The 20,842-nt window shown below is 69.4% G+C and overlaps 1 protein-coding gene across 13 annotated transcripts in view; it reads left to right on the plus strand.

Annotated features, from left to right (window-relative positions):
• Window positions 1-20,842, plus strand: part of PLEC (plectin) — a 53,114-nt gene that overhangs the window by 24,522 nt on the left and 7,750 nt on the right. For 6 of the 13 annotated variants that reach the window (XM_032182476.1, XM_032182475.1, XM_032182483.1 and 3 more), the window contains 31 exons: window positions 1,458-1,519; window positions 2,475-2,489; window positions 2,903-2,992; window positions 3,341-3,376; window positions 4,659-4,736; window positions 4,850-4,942; window positions 5,055-5,221; window positions 6,874-6,989; window positions 7,126-7,232; window positions 7,308-7,427; window positions 8,334-8,429; window positions 8,730-8,857; window positions 9,719-9,812; window positions 9,898-10,362; window positions 10,524-10,601; window positions 10,941-11,102; window positions 11,822-11,926; window positions 12,031-12,126; window positions 12,221-12,346; window positions 12,683-12,835; window positions 12,937-13,091; window positions 13,184-13,310; window positions 13,398-13,581; window positions 13,670-13,827; window positions 14,012-14,190; window positions 14,410-14,548; window positions 14,626-14,982; window positions 15,062-15,145; window positions 15,301-15,405; window positions 15,580-15,678; window positions 17,109-20,489. In XM_032182476.1, coding sequence (XP_032038367.1) covers window positions 1,458-1,519; window positions 2,475-2,489; window positions 2,903-2,992; window positions 3,341-3,376; window positions 4,659-4,736; window positions 4,850-4,942; window positions 5,055-5,221; window positions 6,874-6,989; window positions 7,126-7,232; window positions 7,308-7,427; window positions 8,334-8,429; window positions 8,730-8,857; window positions 9,719-9,812; window positions 9,898-10,362; window positions 10,524-10,601; window positions 10,941-11,102; window positions 11,822-11,926; window positions 12,031-12,126; window positions 12,221-12,346; window positions 12,683-12,835; window positions 12,937-13,091; window positions 13,184-13,310; window positions 13,398-13,581; window positions 13,670-13,827; window positions 14,012-14,190; window positions 14,410-14,548; window positions 14,626-14,982; window positions 15,062-15,145; window positions 15,301-15,405; window positions 15,580-15,678; window positions 17,109-20,489 — 7,355 coding nt within the window. The remainder of the gene's footprint in view (window positions 1-1,457; window positions 1,520-2,474; window positions 2,490-2,902; window positions 2,993-3,340; window positions 3,377-4,658; window positions 4,737-4,849; window positions 4,943-5,054; window positions 5,222-6,873; window positions 6,990-7,125; window positions 7,233-7,307; window positions 7,428-8,333; window positions 8,430-8,729; window positions 8,858-9,718; window positions 9,813-9,897; window positions 10,363-10,523; window positions 10,602-10,940; window positions 11,103-11,821; window positions 11,927-12,030; window positions 12,127-12,220; window positions 12,347-12,682; window positions 12,836-12,936; window positions 13,092-13,183; window positions 13,311-13,397; window positions 13,582-13,669; window positions 13,828-14,011; window positions 14,191-14,409; window positions 14,549-14,625; window positions 14,983-15,061; window positions 15,146-15,300; window positions 15,406-15,579; window positions 15,679-17,108; window positions 20,490-20,842) is intronic. The other 7 variants (XM_032182478.1, XM_032182474.1, XM_032182487.1 and 4 more) reach the window with 2 other exon arrangements.

Raw genomic sequence — 20,842 nt, forward strand, 5'->3', positions numbered from 1 at the left:
GCGCTTCCTCCCACGCCCTGCCCGTCCTGCCCGCGGCCGCCCCGCCCCGGCTGCCTGTGCGCGGTGGCTGTCCCCATCCCGTGGCACAGCGGGCTGCGGGGCACTTTGGGTGCTGGGCGCAGGAGCGCTCCCCGTGGTGCGCACGTACCCGCCTGGGCGCGGGTGCCCGCCACACTTCCTTCCTCCCTTTGCGCTTGTGCCACTCCCTGCGCTCGCTCGCTCCCCTTCACGTCCCGTCCCCGTGCAGCGCCCTGGCCTCGTGCTGCGTGCCCGGGCCCCGAGGACGAGCTGCCCGTGGGGTTCGCTCCACCAGGGTGCTGTGGGGTTGGGGTGTCCCCGGTGCGGAGGGCTGGGTGCCGCGCTGGCAGCGGGGCGCTGCGTGGGCAGATCCCGGCACGCTGCGGCGGGGCGAGATGTGGCATGCGCCACCCTGATCCCGATGGATCGCTGCGGTGTGGGCAGGAGGGGGCCAGCAGCATTGCCCCATATGTGCCATTGAACCGTCCTTGTCCCCGTGCTGGGACCAGGACCAGCCCCCCTGGGCTATGCCGTGATGCTGGGAACGGCTGGGGCGAGGCGGGTGAAGCGTCCATAACGGGGACGCGTGGGGTGGGTGCTCATTAGCGGAGATAAGTGGCCTGGGCACTCGTTAGCAGGGGTAACAATGCAGGCCCTCTTCAGCAGGGGCAGGAAGGGCACCGGGTGGGGCCCGCGGGGCTGCCTGGCTCCGGGCAGCGTCGGCTTGTGGTGCCCGGCCGGCTGCGTCAGCCCCGTCCCCGTAATTACAGGGCAGAGGGGCAGGGAGTGCCCGGTGACTCAGAGCCCCGCGGGCAGGGACACCCCTCGTGGCTGGGAGCAAGGGCAGCCCCCGGCTGCCTCCGCCCTGGGGTGTCCGGGCTCTGTGGGGCAGGCCCCGGGGTCTCCTGTTCTTGGAACCTGTCCCTGCGCTCACCCCACGGGGACCACCAGCCCCGGGCTGCCCCTCGCCACACAGCACCGCTCCCCACGCGCCTGCACCCCGGGCTGTGCCGGCGGTGCTGGGGCTGTGGGGTGCCCCGTGGGCTCGTCCCCACGCAGTACGTGCAGCACCTGGGGCCGTGTAGGTGCAGGCTGTCAGCGGGCTCATCCCCGCCCCGCGTGCCGTCTCTCTCAGGGCGCACGGGAGGTTCTCGGGGCCGTGCCCCGCGGTCCCGTCTGCCGCCAGCACCCGCGGGGCCGCGGGCAGGGCGGGCGCAGCCTCTCCCCGCGGTGCTGCTCGAGGTGCAGGGGCTGATTCACGTTAACTGTCTCCTTCCCGTTGCGTGCCGGCTGACTCACCGTGGTTCCCCATCGCGGTTGGCTCATCGCTTCCTGCTGCCAATGCATCCCGCGGGGCGGTGGGGGCCCTGCCAGCCCCCCCGGGGGCTTCCCCTGCTCCTTCCGCTGCACGCTCAGCTCTGCCTCCTCTTCTCTTGCAGATGAGCGAGACCGGGTCCAGAAGAAAACCTTCACGAAATGGGTCAACAAGCACCTCATCAAGGTACGGGCGCGCGCCTCTTCCTGCAGACGTCTCAGCCCCGGGCGGGCTCCGCCAGCCGTGGTGCCCAGCCCCGGGCGCAGGAGCGTGGGCTCGGGGAATTGCAGAGTGGTTTGGTTGGAAGGGCCCTTCCCGAGCTCCCGGCTCCAGCCCCCTGACGTGGGCAGGGACCCCTCCCACCGGGCCAGGTCGCTCAAAGCCCCATCCAGCCCGGCCTGCAGCCCCGCTGCGGGATGTGCGTGGCGGGACGTGGGCAGTGCCGCAGCAGCACCTGGTGCTTGGCCCCTTCTGGCACAGCACCGAGCTCCTGGGGGCGCTGCCGGCGCTGCCTCTCCCCTTCCCTGGCCCCATCACGGCTGTGCCACCCCCTCCCACACGGGGCTGGGGACCGTGCCCTGGCCTGGAGTGAGCAGGGACCTTCCATGGGGGTTGATGCAGCAGGTTCGGGGGCTCCGCTGGGCTCGGGGGCTTTGGGGGCGGTGCGGGCTGGTGCCCTCTGCTGCCTGCCAACCTCTAGAACTGGCTCCAGGGTGCCCATCCCAGCACCGTGTCCCCACAGGGGCTGGCTCCATCCCAGAGGGGCCTGATGTCCCCAGGCGCTGCCTTCTGCCGCGGTCCCATCCCGTCCTCCCGTCCCCCACACTTTCCCTCTCCCCCGTGCCGCCCGCACCACGTTCCTGCCAAACCCAGCCAGGGCCCTGCGAGCGTGCCGGCACCCGTCCCTGCTGCGCCGCGGGCAGAGCCCGCGTCAGCGCCTGGCACATGCCGAGACGTCTCCCCCGGCCCCTGCGTGCCGACGTGTCCCCGCGTGCCGGCGGCCCGGCCCTGCGGCGCCGAGTGCCGTGCCGTGGGCTGGGCACCTCGGGGTGACCCCGCGCCCCCGGTCTCCAGCCTGTCTCCTCTCCGCCTGCCTCTCCTAACCTCTCTCTTTTCTCTCTGGCTCTCCTCCTTGCGGCAGCACTGGCGAGCAGAGGTAGGTGCGCTCCCTCTCCGGGCACGGGCTGCCCCTCTCCACGCTCCTTTCTTTTCTCACTGCTTCCCTTCACCCGCACCGGGGCCGATGGCCCCGTGGCCACGAGCACGGTGGGCGGTGGGGCCACGTGCATGAAGGAGCCTGCACCCAACCCGCCTGGCCTCGGGTCCCTGGGGTGCAGGGAGGGAGCTGCCCTCTGCGTGCGCTTGGGGGTGTGTGTAGGGGGACGCGGGGCCGGGGTCCGGTCCTGCTGTTGGGCACCAGGCAGGACGTGTGCGAGCACCTTGTGGCGGAGGGGTGCGGGTTTCCCCCTGCCGCTCCCGTGCCAGTGCCCGTCGGAGCGGGGCTGGAGCGGCGAGTGGCAGCTGGTGCCGTGTGTGGCGTCGTGGTAACGCTGCCTCCCGTCCCTGCAGGCGCAGCGCCACGTCAACGACCTCTACGAGGACCTGCGGGATGGACACAACCTCATCTCGCTGCTGGAGGTGCTCTCGGGGGACACACTGGTAGGTGCCGCGCCACCGGGCCGGGCGCTGGCGTGCCGGGACCCCCGGCTGCCCCGTCCCCGCTTCCTGCACCCACCTCCCGCCCTGCTTGGCCTCTCCCTGCTTTGGTCCCGGCGCGGGAGCTGCCCGGCACCGGAGAGGGGTCGACCTGGGGCTGGCACCGGCCTCTCTGCCCGGAGGCCCCGTCCCCGCTGCCCCTCTGCCGCACCGCGACCTCTCTAACACATTAACGTTTCTTTGCTTTGGTGAACTCTGCTCCTCTGTACTGGTCTCCTGTTTGCTGATCTGACCCTGACCTTCTCCCCTCTGGCCTTTGCCTCCTTTCTTTGCACTGCTCTTGCTGGGTAGCCGAGGGAGCGCGACGTGATCAGGAACTTGCGGTTGGTGAGTGGTTCTGCCGTTTGCTCTCCGCATGGCCCAGCGCGGCGTGCGCCCGGGAGCCGCCCCGGCACAGCCACTCCGTCCTGCCCCATCCCGGGGTCACCGGAGGCGAGGCAGCTCCACGTGCTCGGCGCTGTGCGCTCAGTGCTCAGCAGTTGTGGCCGAGGAGGAGAGGAGAGGAGAGCCGGGCAGTGTAGGACAGGGCGAGCTGCGCGGGGCCCTCCCGGCCCTCGTGGCTGCGGAGGCACCAGGGCACCCGCAGCAGGGCAGAGATGGCAGCTCCCTGCTGGTGCCTTGCAGCCCGCAGGCCCTGGGGGCAGAAAGACCTCTTGGCTCATCGCTGAGCTGCAGCGTGGTGGGTCCGGGGTCTCCTGGCACCTTCTGCAGCCGGCGTCAGGGAAAACCACCGCCTGTGGGGCAAAGAGGGCCTGGGGTCTCCGGCCAGGCACGAGGAGTGCCAGGGGAGCTGCCTGCAGGATCCTGAGAGGGGATCCCCACAGAGCTGGGGAGATCCCATCGGGGGAAAGTCCTAGCGTGGCAGCGCCCGGTCCCTGCCACAAGTGCACCAGTGAGCTCCCCGGTGCCGCCGGCACAGCCGTGCCGTGCGGGGCCGTGCCGTGCCACGGGGCCGCGGTGCTGCACGGCGAGGAAGCGCAGGCACAGCCGGCGGGACGCTGCCTGCGCCTGCCATTGTTGGGCCCAGCAGAGCTTCCTCCCGGCGGGACGGGGGGAGGATTTCCGCGCTCGCTCCTTCCTGCGCAGGTGTTGCCTGCTGGCAGCGCGGGGGTGGTGCTGGTGGTGGTGGTGGTGGTGCTGGTGATGCTCTGCACCACGTGGAGCGCACGGCTGCGGCTCCAGGGCTCAGCTCCCTGCAGCCACGGGGTGCACGGAGCCTGTGCTCCCCCCTGCACCTACCCTGCACCGGTGCCTCCTATATTTTGGGCAGGAGCCCGAGGTGGGGACGTGGGGATGGGGATAGGGCTGGGCCCCCGTGCGGTGTGTGCCATGGGGAGCAGGGTTGCTGTGCAGTGCTCGTCCCTAGCCGGTCTTGGGCTCCCCTTGCACCGCAGCCCACGGCCCTGGGGGCTGCTCGTGCTCGGGCTGGGCTGGTCCCCGGGCTGGGGGCAGCTCCCTGCCGGCCCCTCGCGGCACAGCTCGGGGACAAAGTGCGGAGGGTGTGTGGCATTGGCATGCGCAGCTCCGGGAGGGGCCGGGTGTTTGGGGGGGCTGCGGGGCTGCACCCCGGGGGGGCCGCAGCTCAGATGCCTGCTCTCTCTCCCTGCAGCCCCGGGAGAAGGGCCGGATGCGCTTCCACAAGCTGCAGAACGTGCAGATCGCCCTCAACTACCTGAAGCATCGCCAGGTGAGGGGGGGAACCGGGCACGCGAGGGGTGGGGGCGCCCTCAGTGGGACCCCCGCTGCGGGGCTGCGGCGCGGCCCCTGCCCCCTGCAACTCGCACGCCTCGCTGTCGGCAGGTGAAGCTGGTCAACATCCGCAACGATGACATCGCCGACGGCAACCCCAAGCTGACGCTGGGCCTCATCTGGACCATCATCCTGCACTTCCAGGTGGGGCAGGCGGTGCCGGGGCTCTGCGGCACCCCCGGGTCGGGGGGCAGTGCGCGGCGCGGCGCAGGATGGGGCCCGTGGCTCGCCCGGCGTAACAGCCGCGTCCCTGCAGATCTCGGACATCCAGGTGACGGGGCAGTCGGAGGACATGACGGCCAAGGAGAAGCTGCTGCTCTGGTCCCAGCGCATGGTGGAGGACTACCAGGGCTTGCGCTGTGACAACTTCACCACCAGCTGGCGGGACGGGCGCCTCTTCAACGCCATCATCCACCGGCACAAGTAGGTCTCCTGGAGCAGGGCAGGGACCCGGGCAGCACACGGGGGTATCGGGGTGGCCTGATGCCATACCACCAGCTGTGGGGCTCCCCGTTCCCGTGGCACAGAGCTTCTCTGGTCACACAGCCGTACCCTGCCTTTGCTCCTGTTCGGTGCAGAGCCGTGCAGAGACCCTGGGTCCCTGCCATGGGGAGCAGCAGCCTCTGGGGCACTGTATCTCAGGCAGGATTTGGCCGCTTGCACCGGCCCGCAGGGCTGAGCCATGCGCAGGGCAGGCACGTGCTCGCTGGCACCGCCGCTCCAGGGCAACGTCGGCACGAGCTCCCGACAAGCCCCGACCCATCGGCCTGCACCGGCAGCGCCGTGGCGCGGGGAGCCGCGCAGCCTCGCCACCTTCCCACGCTCCCAGCAGCCGCGTGGGCAGGCGGCGCTGAGCCCCCGGCCGCGGCACCGTGCCTGCGCAGCGTGCCGGGGCGCGGGGCGGGCAGGCCCCCGCCGGCCCTGCCAGGGCTGCGAGCCTTTGGGGCACGCAAGTACGTGCCGGCGCGCCGCGCCCGCGTAGGGTGGGGAGGAGGCGCCTGCACCGAGCTGAGCCGTGCCGAGCTGTGCCGTGCCACACTCCGTGCCGAGCCGCTGCCACGGCCGGAGCTCAGCGGGGCTCGGTGCCGGCATGGAGCGCAGCGCGCGGCATCGCGCCAGGAAGCAGCCGCGGCGCCGTGGCGCAGGGAGCTCGGCGCGGGCGCTGCCGGGGGCCGAGGACGGGGTGGTGCTGGTCTGCGAAGATGTTCCTGCCGCCGCCGAGCGCCTGGAGGCCGCCAGCCTCAGCGGCTCCATCTACTCCGTGCACTCCACCCTGCGCCTCAAGGAGCTGTAGGCTGGGGGCTGGGGATGGGGGGTGTGCTGACAGCCCATCGGGATGCTGGGCGGGGGGAGCTGTTCCCCTCCCCACACCCTGGGCATGGCGGGGGCTCACGGACCCACCGTGGGGGTGGGGGGAGCTGGGGGTTGGGGCCAGAGCCCTGCACTCCTGCTGAGGCCCCTGGCTGGGGAGGGAGAGGAGAGCAGGGGGTGGATGCAGCCGGGGGGGTGCTGTGTCTTGGGGTCTGTGCACGGGGACCTGGGGCACTGCCTGCCCCTTGGGGTGCCTGCACGGGGCTGCTGCTGACTCCCTGTGCCCGTGGGTCCAGGGGAGGGGGCGTTGCAGGCCCCCCGTGCCCGTGGGTTGGTCGAGGGGCTGTTTGTTACTCGGGTCTGCGCAGGGGCCTCGCTGGCTCTGCACGCCCATAGTCCTTGCAGCAGGGTTGTCCCGGGCTCCCCAGGCTCCTGGTGTGGGTCTGGGGGTGTCCCCAGCTCCCTGTGCCCCCGTGTGGGACCCCTGGCTCCCCAAGCCGTGGAGCACAGCACACGCATGCTGAGGCTCGGCAGAGGTGCAGGCAGCACCCGAGGAGGGTGGGACCGCTGTGCCCAGGGTTCCCCCGAGCTCTCAGGCTGCCAAAAACGCGTGCCGTGGGGCAGGGAGGGCGGCGGGTGCTGCTGCCCGTGGCCCCGGCTGCCCTGCAGGGAGAGCAGCTGCCGGTGCGGAGCCTGCCCCGCACCCACCGGGGGGTCCTCGGCCGGGGGGCAGCGGCTCAGCGCTCCCTTCCCTCTGCCCGCAGGCCCATGCTCATCGACATGAACAAGGTGTACCGCCAGAGCAACCTGGAGAACCTGGACCAGGCCTTCACCGTGGCTGAGCGGGACCTGGGGGTGACGCGCCTGCTGGACCCCGAAGGTAGGGGCACGCCACCCGTCCCCCCACATCCCTGCGCTGCGGCAAGGGGACGGTGTCCTTGGGGTGGCAGCGGCCTCCGAGGGCACACGGAGCCACTTGGGGTCCCTGCTGGGCTGACCGCCCCCTGTGCCCCCAGACGTGGACGTGCCGCAGCCAGACGAGAAGTCCATCATCACCTACGTCTCCTCGCTCTACGACGCCATGCCCCGCGTGCCCGACGTGCAGGACGGCGTCAAGGCCAACGTGAGTGCTGGGGCCGGGCTGCGCCCGCGTGCCGCCGGCGGACACCCGGCCCCACGGCTCGCCTCTGTGCCGCAGGAGCTGCAGCTGCGCTGGCAGGAGTACTACGAGCTGGTGACGCTGCTGCTGCAGTGGATCCGCCACCACACCGTGCTCTTCGAGGAGCGCAGGTTCCCCGCCAGCTACGAGGAGATCGAGGTGAGGGAGCTGGGGCAGGGCGGCCTCCGAGCTCCACTCACCACGGGGTCTCGGTGGCCGGGGCCAGGGCTGGGTGTGCGTGGGGACCCCGTGCAGGGGGACGAGGGACGCCAGCGCTCCCGGTCGTGGTGCCTGCGCCTTGGCACCGAAATCTCGGCTCTCCCCTCCGGTGCCGCGCGCCGGCCCCGTTCCCACGCGCGGCTCGCAGCTGCGTACCAGTGCCGTGCCGCTGGCGGGGGATGAAAGGCCCCAGCGCAGAGGGGAGCGGTGCTGGTGCCCGGGGAGCCTCCTGGCGCTGGCCCAGCTGGCCGGCAGCCCAGCCATGGGCTGGTTCCCGCTGCGGCACCCCGGGCAGCACGCACCCAGCCCTGCTGCTCCGTGGGGGCTGCGCGGCGCTGCAGGGGCACCATCCCCGGCCGGGTGCTGCCTGGCGCTGGTCCCTCTCGGTTCCTGCAGCCTGGCCCTTTTTAGGGGGGGGCTGTGGGGCAGGAATGGGCTCAGGGCCAGGGCTGGGGTTGTGCTGGCACTGATTGTGGTGGTCGAGTGGTGGAGCCGGGATGCCGCGGGCAGGGAGGGTCCCTCTGACTCAGCTTTTCCAGGCAGGCTCCTCGTGAGTCACCCTCTGCAAACACGAGCCTCCCCACCCGGCCCCTTCCTTCCTGCGGGCTCTGCGTGCCATGGAAAGTGGGGGGGGGATTGCCTGAGCTGCCCCCCAGCCTGGCGCTGGTCTGCAGGCAGCCATGGCTCGTGGTCAGGCTGGGCTGGCAGCCAGCGGGCAGGGGGCTGGATGGGGAGCAGGGCCCTGGCTTGTGCCCCACAGCAGGGCGCATGGGGCCAGGGGTCTGCACTGGCCCCCTGCAGCTGCCCCCTGTGGCTGCCCCCCTGTAGCTGCCCCCTTTTTGGCAGATCCTCTGGCGCCAGTTCCTGAAGTTCAAGGAGACAGAGCTCCCGGCCAAGGAGGCCGACAAGAACCGCTCCAAAGCCATCTTCCAGTCCCTGGAGGTGAGCAGGACCCCGGGGGGGCCGTGACGGGGGCTCTGGGGGTCCCAGTGTGCTGGGGGGGGCGTTCCTGGAGGATCCCGGGGCAATCTTCTCGCACTGTCTGTTTGGTGCTGGGGGCGGAGGCCGTCCTGTGCCTCTCCCATTTCTGTTTCCGTGAGGCTTTGCCTCCGGCATCAGCAGCTGAGACGTGGCACCCGCGGCCCGGGCTGCCCCCCTCCCACCGGTCCCGATCCCCCCCCAGCCGCTGCGCTGCCCCCCGGGGCCCCGGCTGGCGGGTCTGACGAGCCCCGCTGTGCGCAGGGTGCCGTGCTGTCGGGGCAGCTGAAGGTGCCCCTCGGGTACCACCCGCTGGACGTGGAGAAGGAATGGGGCAAGCTGCACGTGGCCATCCTGGAGCGCGAGAAGCTGCTGCGGGCTGAGTTCGAGAGGTGAGTGCCCCGCGGTGGCACCGGGCACGGGGACGGGGCACGGTGCGGGGGCTCCTGGAGCTGCCGCGGCCTCGCGGCCCCTTCGCGTGCGGCTGAGCTCCGCCTGGGCTGGGCTGGGCCGGGCCGGGGTGTCCCTGCGGCCCCCCCGTCCGAGGATGGAACCGCAGGGTGCATGAGTCACTGCCCGCCCTCGGGAAGCCAGCGCACCGCCAGCCCCGAGCACGGCACTGCCGCTGGGCTCTGCTGTGCGCCGGGTGGGTGCGCTGGGTGCCGGGGGGGCTCTGCCGTGTGCCAGGGGGGCTGCGTTGGGGCAGGGGAGCGCGGGTGCGTCGGGGCTGGCGGCACGGGCAGGAATGGGGCCGGGGCTCCGCGGCGGGCGGCCAGGGCTGGGTCGAGGCTGGATCCCAGCCCGGGGGCGGGCGCTGCTGCGCTGGGTGGGGACGGGCGAGGAGCCCGCGGGATGGGATCCGCGCCTGCAGGGGTGGGATCTGGGCTGTGCTGGCGCAAAGTCCGGGCTGAGTGTGCAGGGATCTGAGGCGCGCCGGGGCGGGATCCGAGCAGTGCAGGGACGGGCGCTGTGCCACGCACAGGCAGGATCCGTGCCTTGCAGGGACAGGATTTGGGCTGTGCGGGTCAGATCCAAGCCGTGCCCGGATGGGATGTGTGCTGTGCAGCAACCTGCACGGTGCATGCACGGGGCCCTCACCATGCAAGGATGGGCTCCGCGTCCTTTGCTGTGCCTGGATGGAGCCCGTGCTGTGTGTGGACAGGATCCGTGCTGTTCCTGGGCAGGGGCTGTGCCAAGCACGGGCAGCATCTGTGCCTATGCACTGTCCCCAACCCTGCCCTCTCCCCACGCAGGCTGGAGAGGCTGCAGCGCATCGTCAGCAAGCTGCAGATGGAGTCGGGGCTCTGCGAGGAGCAGCTCAACCAGGCGGACACCCTGCTGCAGTCGGTGAGGGGCGGCCGCGGTGCGGTGCGGTGCGTGGGGGCGCGGTGCGGGGCGGTGCAGCAGCGCCCTGACCGTGTCCCATCCCCAGGACATCCGGCTGCTGAACGCAGGGAAGGCGCCGCAGAAGGCGGCTGAGATCGATCGGGACCTGGACAAGGCGGATGCCATGATCCGCGTGCTCTTCAACGACGTGCAGACGCTGAAGGACGGCCGGCACCCGCAGGGGGAGCAGATGTACCGCAGGGTGTACCGCCTGCACGAGCGCCTGGTGGCCATCCGCACCGAGTACAACCTGCGCCTCAAGTCGGGGGTGCCGGTGGTCGCCCAAGCCCCCCCGGCGCTGGGGCAGCGGCCGCGGCAGGAGCTGGACGACGCCACGCTGCGCTACCTGCAGGACCTGCTGGCGTGGGTGGAGGAGAACCAGCGGCGGCTGGGGGCGGCCGAGTGGGGCGTGGACCTGCCCACCGTGGAGTCCCACCTGGGCAGCCACCGCGGCCTCCACCAGTCCATCGAGGAGTTCCGCGCCAAGATCGAGCGGGCGCGTGCCGACGAGGTGAGCCGGCAGCCTGCTGCCACCGCCGTGTCCCGCCCGGCACTGGTGTCCTCACCCAGACCTTCCCTTTGGGGTGCTCCTGTCCCCTGGGGGCGCGGGGTGTCCCTGTGGTGGCTGCCAGCAGGGCTGCCGCCCTGTGCTCACGGCTCGCTCTCCCCTAGGCGCAGCTCTCGCCAGGTCCCCGCAACGCTTACCGGGAGTGCCTGGGGAAGCTGGACCTGCAGTACGCCAAGCTGCTGGTGAGGCGCCGGGCTGGGGGCTGGGGGGACGTGGGGAGGAGGCGCAGGGTGTGGGGGGGATGTGGGGAGGAGGCACAGGGTGTGGGGGGGCGTGGGGAGGATGTGTGGGACATGGAGAAATGGGGCAGTGTGGGGAGGGCGTGTGGGACGTGGAGAAATGGGGAGGAGGATGGAGGAGGGATGTGGGGAGGAAAATGCTGAGGGAGGAGATGCGTGTGGGGGTGCAGACCCATCCCATCCCATCCCCATCCCCATCCCATCCCATCCCATCCCCATCCCATCCCATCCCATCCCATCCCATCCCATCCCATCCCATCCCATCCCTGCGCCTCCCCCCAGAACTCCTCCAAGTCCCGGCTGCGCCACCTGGAGAGCCTCCACGCCTTCGTCAGCGCCGCCACCAAGGAGCTGATGTGGCTGAACGAGAAGGAGGAGGAGGAGGTGAACTTCGACTGGAGCGACCACAACCCCAACATGACGGCCAAGAAGGAGAACTACTCGGTACGCCGTGCCCGCCCTGCCACCTTGTGCCCTCCCCACCCCTCCTGTCCCTGTCCCGCGCTGTCCCCGGCTGCGCACCCGGCTGTCCTCGGGGGTCCCCAACCCCCCCGGCCCCGTGCGTGGCTCCCCATGGTCCCAGTCCCTCCGGTGACGTTTCTGCGTGATGCCTCGTGCAGCCAGGGGTGGGGGGGGCTCTCTGTGGCCCTCAGCCTCCCCGTCTCATCTCAGCTCACGTGCTCTGCTGCGCCGCTTGCTCCCGCCCCGCTCTGTAGCTCTTTATCTCCTCATCGTGCCAGCGCTGCTCGTTATCTCTTTTGTTGTCTGATCTGGGCTTCAGCCTGCTCTTCCCCTCCCGCTATCTGGTCGCCTGGATGAAACCACATCTGCGTGCTGCAGCGCCGAGTGCACGCCAGCCCCGTCACCCCCAGCTGCAGCACGTGCAGCGCCGGGGGGGCTGCGGGCCTCAGCACCCAGCCCGTGCCCCCATTCCCCAGCACCCCCAGCCCTGTGCCCCCCAGCTCCCCATTCCTGCCGTGGCTGGGGGCCCAACACACCCCGCGCATCCCCCTGGCGTGTCCCCGAGCTGCAGAGCTGCGCCCCGGCGTGCACAGAGCACACGCAGGGCTGTGTGTGTGCACACCCATGCACACCCATGGGGGGGTGCCGGCCCTGCACGGGGGGGCCCTGGAGCTCACCACCGCTCCCGATGCCCACGCCAGGGACTGATGCGGGAGCTGGAGCTGCGGGAGCGCAAAATCAAAGAGATCCAGAGCACGGGGGACCGGCTGCTGCGGGAGGAGCACCCGGGCAGGCAGACGGTGGAGGTGAGCGGGGAGCACAGGGAGGGGAGCACCAGGGGGCACAGTGCGGGGGGCACTGCTGGGGGGCTCTGTCCTGACGTGCCCCCCCCCTGTCCCCGTTGTCCCAGGCCTTCCAGGCAGCCCTGCAGACGCAGTGGAGCTGGATGCTCCAGCTGTGCTGCTGCATCGAGGCGCACCTGAAGGAGAACAGCGCCTACTTCCAGGTAGGGGCGGGGGTGCCCACGGGGCCCCCACCAGCCGCGGCCCCCCCCCGGGGCTGGGCTGTGCGGCCCCGCTCACCCCGCTCTGCCCCCCCAGTTCTTTGCTGACGTGAAAGAGGCTGAGGAGTTCCTGAGGAAGATGCAGGAGAACATGAAGAAGAAATATTCCTGTGACCGCAGCATCACGGTCACACGCCTGGAGGACCTGCTGCAGGACTGCGTTGTGAGTGCCCCCCTCCCCCCTCCCCCCCTCGCCTTGCTGCAGCCCCCCAGGGTGACCCCCACCACATGCACCCCACTGCAGCACCCCAACGTTGATCCCCCAGGTGTGCACCAAAACATTAACCCCCGTGTGTGCACCCCTACACTGCCCCCCACATGTGCACCCCACGGCAGCACCCCAGGTCTCTGCCCCCCACTGCAGGGTCCACTGCCCCCCCCCCAGCCTGCAGACAGACCCCACGGCAGGCACCACCCCCTCACCCCTTCCCATAGTCCCCCCCCTGCCCCGCAGCGTCCTGTGGGGCTGCGGGGCCGCTCACGCCGCGCTGTGCCGCAGGACACCAAGGACCAGCTCACCGAGTACCAGGGGCAGCTGGCGGGGCTGGCGCGGCGCGCCAAGGCCATCGTGCAGCTGAAGCCCCGCAGCCCGGGTGCCCCGCTCAAGGGCCGCCTGCCCATCCAGGCCGTCTGCGACTACAAGCAAATGGAGGTGAGAGGGGCACGAGGGGGCCGGGGGGGTGGTGGTGGCGGCGGCGGCGGCGAGGGGACGGCGCTGCGCCCGCGCTGGGCTGACGCCTGCCCGCCCCGCAGATCACGGTGCACAAGAACGACGAGTGCGCCCTGCTGAGCAACGCCCAGCCCTACAAGTGGAAGGTGCTGAGCGCCGCCGGCAGCGAGTCCATCGTGCCCTCCGTCTGCTTCCTCGTGCCGCCCCCCAACAAGGAGGCGCTGGAGGCCGTGCACAGGTGGGTGAGCGCCTGACGGTGCCCCCCAGCCGCCAGCGGGGGTCCCCGCTTGCTCTGTCTGTTGCCCCCCGTCTGACGCTGCCTCTCCGCAGGCTGGAGGCCGCCCACCAGCAGCTCCTGGTGCTGTGGCACCAGCTGCACCTGGACATGAGGAGCCTGCTCTCCTGGCAGTACCTGATCCGCGACATCCAGCAGATCCAGTCCTGGTCCCACCTGACGGTGAGTCCCTGACGGGGGGCTGGCGAGGGGCAGCTCCGTGGGGCCCCGGGAGCCGCCGCGGGGGCTGACGGTGCTGCGTGCCCCCAGTTCCGCACCATGCAGGTGGAGGAGTGCAGGCAGGTCCTGCGCAGCCTGGAGACGCACTACCAGGACTTCATGAGGGACAGCCAGGACTCGCAGAGCTTCCAGCCCGACGACCGGCTGCAGGTGGAGCGCGAGTACAACGCCTGCACCCAGAAGTACGAGCTGCTGCTGCGCAGCCAGGAGAAAGGTGAGCCCCAGCCGAGCATCCCCTCCCTCCCAGAGGTGCGGGCAGGGCGAGCGCAGCAGCCATTGACCCGGCCCCGATGTCCCCGCAGGAGAGCAGGATGAGTCCCTCTGCAAGAACTACATCTCGCAGCTGAAGGACATCCGCCTGCAGCTGGAGGGCTGTGAGAGCCGCACCATCCACAAGATCCGCCTGCCCCTCGACAAGGACCCGGTCAAGGAGTGCGCCCAGCGCATCACCGAGCAGCAGGTGTGTGCTTCTGCAGGCGTGCAGCACGTGGGGACCCCTGCAGACCGCTGGGCTGCAGACCCCTGCCCTTCCTCTGCTCCTTCCATGCCCGGGGAGCCTCTTGCTGTCAGGATGTTGTGTTTGGCACAACGTGGGTGTAGGCACCAGGCTGCCTGTGAGCTGACACGCGCTGCTCTCCCTGCAGCAAATCCACCTGGAGCTGGAGGGCATCAAGAAGAGCCTGGACAAGGTCAGCGAGAAGACGGAGAAGGTGCTGGCCCAGCCAGAGCAGGCCAGCTCGGCCCCTGTCCTGCGCTCAGAGCTGGAGATCACGCTGCAGAAGATGGACCAGGTGTACAGCCTCTCCAGCATCTACCTGGAGAAGTGAGTGCCCAGCCACGGGTGGCTCCACACTGTGGTTCTTCATCCTCCATGCTGGGAACAAACACCAGGGCATCGGCAGGGGTGGAGGAGGAGGAGGAGGAGGAGGAGGCAGCTGGCTGTGCCCTGGCGGTGTTCCTGTCTCCTCGCTGCATGCTTCTCGCTCACGCTGCTGCCTGCTCGGCTCTTGGCACCCACGGAAGCTGCTCCCTCTCTCTGCAGGCTGAAGACCATCAACCTGGTGATCCGCAGCACGCAGGGGGCAGAGGAGCTGGTCAAGAAGTACGAGGACCAGCTGAAGAACGTGCAGACCGTGCCAGCTGACCTCAAGGAGCTGGAGGCCAGCAAGGCCGAGCTGAAGGTACCGGGGCTGCGCCGCGCTGGGGGCGGACTGGGGCCGGCAGGGACCGGGGCTGAGCTCTGCTCCGTGCCTTGCAGCGTCTGCGTGCGCAGGTGGAGGGGCACCAGCCCTTCTTCAGCACGCTGGAGACTGACCTGAGCAAGGCCAAGGACGTCAACGAGCGGATGGTGAGGGGCCACAGCGAGCGGGACGTGGACCTGGACCGCTACCGGGAGCGAGTGCAGCAGCTGCTGGAGCGCTGGCAAGCCGTCCTGACCCAGATCGACCTGCGCCAGCGCGAGCTGGACCAGCTGGGCCGCCAGCTGCGCTACTACCGCGAGAGCTGCGACGGGCTGCTCCAGTGGATCCAGGACGCCAAGCAGCGGCAGGAGAAAATCCAGGCGGTGCCCATCACCGACAGCAAGACCGTGCGGGAGCAGCTGCTGCAGGAGAAGGTAGCACCCGGGGCAGGGTGAGCGCGGGCGGCCTCCCAGTGCTCGCGGCGCCTGAGCTCACCCCCGTGCGTTTCCCCAGAAACTCCTGGAGGAGTGCGACCGCAACAAGGAGAAGGTGGAGGAGTGCCAGCGCTACGCCAAGCAGTACATCGATGCCATCAAGGTGCGCAGCTGGCCATGCGTGATGCTGCAGGCTGGCCTTGCCAGGGGCACTGGGGCCAGCGTGGGGCTGGGGGGGCAGTGCAGGGCCAGGGCTTCCAGGGGCACAGGGGCTCCCCGGAGCGCTGCCCCCCTGCTGACCTGGCTTCTCCCCGGCAGGACTACGAACTACAGCTCGTCACCTTCAAGGCGCAGGTGGAGCCCATGGCCTCTCCGGCCAAGAAGCCCAAAGTGCAGTCTGCGTCTGACAGCATCATCCAGGAGGTGAGGGGGGACACCTCGGGGTGGTCCCGGCACGTGGCTGAGCCTGGAGCTCCTTCAGCAGGAGCAGAGGGCTGCAGCACGGGGAGGGCGCGGGGGCTGGCCACAGCTCTGTGGGGTGGCGGGGCTGGGGTCACTGGTGTGCTCCCTTCCCGCTGACCCCACTGTCTGCTGCAGTACGTGGACCTGCGGACACGATACAGCGAGCTGACCACGCTGACCAGCCAGTACATCAAGTTCATCACCGAGACGCTGCGGCGGCTGGAGGAGGAGGAGGTAGGGGCACGGGGCGTGGGCGTGCGGGGCGGCATGACTCCGGCTGCATTTTCTCTTCTTCATGAGAATGGGGAACGTGGTTCATGATGAGTGCCAGCCCCATCACTAACACTGGCCCACGGCCTCTAACCCTGCTCTGATCTGGGCTTCTGGGACCGAAGCCGCTGGCTCTGGGTGCAGCAAATTTCCGAGCAGCGAGGGCCAGCCGGGGTGGTGCGCAGCCGGCTGTGGGCGCTGCCGGGCTCTGGTGTGACCGGTGGTAGGAGACACTTCCCAGATACACGTAGCGCAGTCAGCACCTGCCATCAGCATGACGCTGTGCTCGGGCGCCGCGGGACCGGATGCCTCGGTTGTTCTGTCTTGGTAACCTTTCTAACTCTTGGTTTCTGCCCTTGGAAGTCGAGCCGCTTTGCCAGTGCTTTGTCTTGGGGGATGTTTGTGTTGGTGGGGATCTAATGGAGGGTAAAAAACCAGGATGACTCTGGCATCCCTGCACCAGGTACTCACTCTGCGCATGTCCCCCTCCTCACGGCACCCCCGCCTCACCCCCTGGCTGCCCGCAGCCTGCGCGCCCTGCTCCTGCTCACTGCTCCTGCCCTCCGGGGAGCCGCTTGCCCTCCCGCCTTCCTCCTCTCCTTCTGCCTGCGCTCCTGGGCACTCACTGCACCTCTCGGGATGGCACAAGGGGACCCGGCTCACCTGCACGTGTGCTGCCTATGCCCGTCCCCAGGGCTGTCCCTGAGCTCGCGGTGCATGCAGCACGAGCACTCCGCAGCACGGCCCCAAGCCACACATGAGCTATGTCGGCTCCTCGGTAGCCGGCTTGTCTGGAGCAGGCCGGCGGGGGACTCGGACCGGCAGGGGCGGTGCTGGTGCTTGGAGCGCTTTCCCCATCGTCGAGGTTTTCCTGGCAGGGAAAGCGCAGCTGGCACCTTCCTCGCCCCAGCTCCCCTCTGTCCTGCTGCATCCGGCCGGGGCTCTCGTTCCCCTCGTGCACGGGGCTGGGAGAGGCTCTGCCCGGACGGCAGTGGGCACGGTGGTGGTGTGCAAGCTGCTTGCATCCGTCTCCATTGCCTTGGGCTTGGCTCGCGCTCCATTCCTTGTCCGTGGTACGTGGGTCATCCTGCTTCCTGCACTGCTGTCCGGGTCCTGTCGCCTGTCTGCCTGCGCCCTGCTAAGTCAGATCAGTAGTCATGTGTCCCCTGTCTGCCATACGTCTTCTGGAAGCTGGCGCCACCGCCTCCAGCTCGTGGGGAGGCCCAGGGAGCCGACGCCATTCCATGCGCATCCTCCACCCCTCTGCCCCGGACCGTCCCGTGTCTCGGTGGTGCGTGGTTGTGGCTGGCATTGACGCCGTGGCTTGGTCGCATCCGTTGTGATTTCTCTCTCTTCCCCCTTTCTGTTTTCTCTGCACCCTCTTTCTCCTCCAGAAAGCCGCCGAGAAGCTGAAGGAGGAGGAGAGGAAGCGGCTGGCGGAGGTGGAGGCCCAGCTGGAGAAGCAGCGGCAGCTGGCCGAGGCCCACGCCAAAGCCAAGGCGCAGGCGGAAGCGGAGGCGCGGGAGCTGCAGCTCCGCATGCAGGAGGAGGTCACCCGGCGGGAGGTGGTGGCCGTGGACGCTGAGCAGCAGAAGCAGAACATCCAGCAGGAGCTGATGCAGCTGCGGCAGAACTCCGACCACCAAATCAAGTCCAAGGTCAAGCTCATCGAGGAGGCTGAGTACAACCGCAAGAAGGTGGAGGAGGAGATCCACCTCATCCGCCTCCAGCTGGAGACCACCGAGAAGCAGCGGGCCGGTGCCGAGACGGAGCTGCAGGAGCTGCGGGCACGCGCTGAGGAGGCCGAGCGGCAGAAGAGGCAGGCACAGGAGGAGGCTGAGCGCCTGCGCCGGCAGGTGAAGGAGGAGAGCCAGAAGAAGCGGGAGGCCGAGGAGGAGCTGAAGCGCAAGGTGCAGGCCGAGCGGGACGCAGCGCGGGAGAAGCAGAAGGCGCTGGCGGACCTGGAGAAGCTGCGGCTGCAGGCAGAGGAGGCTGAGCGGCGGATGCGGCAGGCGGAGGCCGAGAAGGAGAGGCAGATCCAGGTGGCCCAGGAAGTGGCCCAGCGGAGCGCCGAGGCCGAGCTGCAGAGCAAGCGGCTTTCCTTTGCCGAGAAGACGGCACAGCTGGAGCTGTCGCTGCAGCAGGAGCACATCACAGTGGCCCACCTGCAGGAGGAGGCCGAGCGGCTGAAGAAGCAGCAGCTGGAGGCCGAGCAGTCGCGGGAGGAGGCCGAGAAGGAGCTGGAGCACTGGCGGCAGAAGGCCAACGAGGCGCTGCGGCTGCGGCTGCAGGCAGAGGAGGTGGCCCACAAGAAGACTCTGGCGCAGGAGGAGGCAGAGAAGCAAAAGGAGGATGCGGAGCGGGAGGCCCGCAAGCGTGCCAAGGCGGAGGAGTCGGCCCTGCGGCAGAAGGAGCTGGCGGAGGAGGAGCTGGAGAAGCAGCGGGAGCTCGCGGAGGGCACGGCCCAGCAGAAGCTGGCGGCGGAACAGGAGCTGATCCGGCTGAAGGCAGAGATGGAGAACAGGGAGCAGCAGCGCCTGCTCCTGGAGGAGGAGCTCTTCCGGCTGAAGAAGGAGGTGAGCGAGGCCATCCAGAAAAGGAAGGAGGTGGAGGAGGAGCTGGCCAAGCTGCGGGCCGAGATGGAAGTCCTGCTGGAGAGCAAGGCCAAGACAGAGGAGGAGTCGCGCTCCACCAGCGAGAAGTCCAAGCAGCGGCTGGAGGCTGAGGCCAGCAAGCTGCGGGAGCTGGCCGAGGAGGCTGCCCGGCTGCGGGCCCTCTCCGAGGAGGCCAAGAGACAGCGGCAGCTGGCTGAGGAGGAGGCTACCCGGCAGCGGGCTGAGGCCGAACGGATCCTGAAGGAGAAGCTGGCAGCCATCAACGAGGCCTCGCGGCTGAAGGCAGAGGCCGAGATCGCCCTGAAGGAGAAAGAGGCTGAGAACGAGCGGCTGCGGCGCCTGGCAGAGGATGAAGCCTACCAGCGCAAGCTGCTGGAGGAGCAGGCTGCCCAGCACAAGCAGGACATCGAGGAGAAGATCGCCTTGCTGAAGCGCTCCTCGGAGAGCGAGCTGGAGCGGCAGAAGGGGCTCGTGGAGGACACGCTGAGGCAGCGGCGCCAGGTCGAGGAGGAGATCCGCGCACTGAAAGCCAGCTTCGAGAAGGCCTCGGCGGGCAAGGCCGACCTGGAGCGGGAGCTGAACCGCATCCGTGGCGAGGCGGAGGAGGTGCAGCGCAGCCGGGAGCAGGCTGAGCGCGAGGCCGAGAGGCAGCGAGCGCTGGCACTGGAGGAGGAGGGCCGGCGGCGGGAGGCCGAGGAGAAGGTGCAGGCCATCCTGGCAGCGGAGGAGGAGGCCGCGCGGCAGCGGCGGCTGGCCCTGGAGGAGGTGGAGCGGCTGAAGGCCACAGTGGAGGAGGCTCGGCGGCAGAAGGAGCTGGCGGAGAAGGAGTCGGAGCGGCAGATCCAGCTGGCACGGGAGGCGGCGCAGAAGCGCATCGCGGCAGAGGAGAAGGCCCACCTGGCCGCCGTGCAGCAGAAGGAGCAGGAGCTGCTGCAGACGCGGCGGCAGGAGCAGAGCCTCCTTGACCGGCTGCGGGAGGAGGCCGAGAAGGCCAAGCGTTTGGCCGAAGAGGCTGAGTTTGCCCGCAGCAAGGCCGAGCAGGATGCCAGCCTCTCTCGGCAGCGGGTGGAAGAGGCCGAGCGGCAGAAGCAGCGGGCGGAGGAAGAGGCACAGGCCAAGGCGGAGGCCCAGGCAGACGCGGAGAAGCTGCGCAAGGAGGCTGAGCTGGAGGCGGCGAAGCGGGCGCAGGCGGAGCAGGCGGCCCTGAGGCAGAAGCAGCTGGCGGATGCCGAGATGGAGAAGCACAAGAAGTTCGCCGAGCAGACGCTGCGGCAGAAGGCGCAGGTGGAGCAGGAGCTGACCAAGGTGAAGCTGCAGCTGGACGAGACGGACCACCAGAAAAGCATCCTGGACGAGGAGCTGCAACGGCTGAAGGAGGAGGTGACCGACGCTGTGCGGCAGAAAGCCCAGGTGGAAGAGGAGCTCTTCAAGGTCCGGGTGCAGATGGAGGAGCTGGCGAAACTGAAGAGTCGGATTGAGGAGGAGAACAAGGCGCTGATCCTCAAGGACAAGGACAACACACAAAAGTTTCTGGCGGAGGAGGCTGAGAAGATGAAGCAGGTGGCAGAGGAGGCCGCTCGGCTCAGTGTGGAGGCCCAGGAGGCTGCCCGCATGCGCAAGTTGGCTGAGGATGACCTGGCACAGCAGCGGGCGCTGGCAGAAAAGATGCTCAAGGAGAAGATGCAGGCAGTACAGGAGGCCACACGGCTGAAGGCCGAGGCAGAGATGCTGCAGAAGCAGAAGGACCTGGCTCAGGAGCACGCCAAGCGGCTGCAGGAGGACAAGGAGCAGATGCAGCAGCGCCTGGCCGAGGAGACCGAGGGCTTCCAGAAAACGCTGGAGGCTGAGCGCCGGCGGCAGCTGGAGATCACTGCCGAGGCTGAGCGCCTCAAGCTGCATGTGGCAGAAATGAGCATGGCCCAGGCCAAGGCTGAGGAGGAGGCCAAGCGATTCAAGAAGCAGGCAGAGGAGATCAGCGGGAGGCTGCACGAGACTGAGCTGGCCACACAAGAAAAGATGACGCTGGTGCACACCCTGGAGATCCAGCGGCAGCAGAGCGACCAGGATGCGGAGAAGCTGCGGAGGGCCATCGCCGACCTGGAGCAGGAGAAGGAGAAGCTGAAGCAGGAGGCGGCGTTGCTGCAGCAGAAGGCGGAGGAGGTACTGGGTTACGGGTCCCCTTGGTGGTGGTACGCAGGGCTACCTTCCTTCTCCCCAGCTGCCCCATGCCGTGTCCCAGGACAGTGGGTGCATGAGTGGCTGGATGGGCTCTGGGAGCTGGCCTCAGCCCTTGAGTTGGCTGCTGGCCTCTGCTCGGGGACATCCTTCCATGCTCCTCTCTGCAGACAGGAGCTGTCCCCAGCTCCGCGCCTCGGTAGCCGGGTGGCGAGTCCCTCATCCCACAGAAGAGCTCGTGTCTTTTCCCTGCTCGTTTCACCCATGTGTTGCCTGCTGTGGCTCCCTAACCCCAGTGCTGCTCCCTTAACCCTTCCCCTGCGTAGCGGAGCGGTTGG

This window comes from Aythya fuligula, chromosome 2 (assembly GCF_009819795.1).
Source record: "Aythya fuligula isolate bAytFul2 chromosome 2, bAytFul2.pri, whole genome shotgun sequence".
Lineage (NCBI taxonomy): Eukaryota > Metazoa > Chordata > Aves > Anseriformes > Anatidae > Aythya > Aythya fuligula.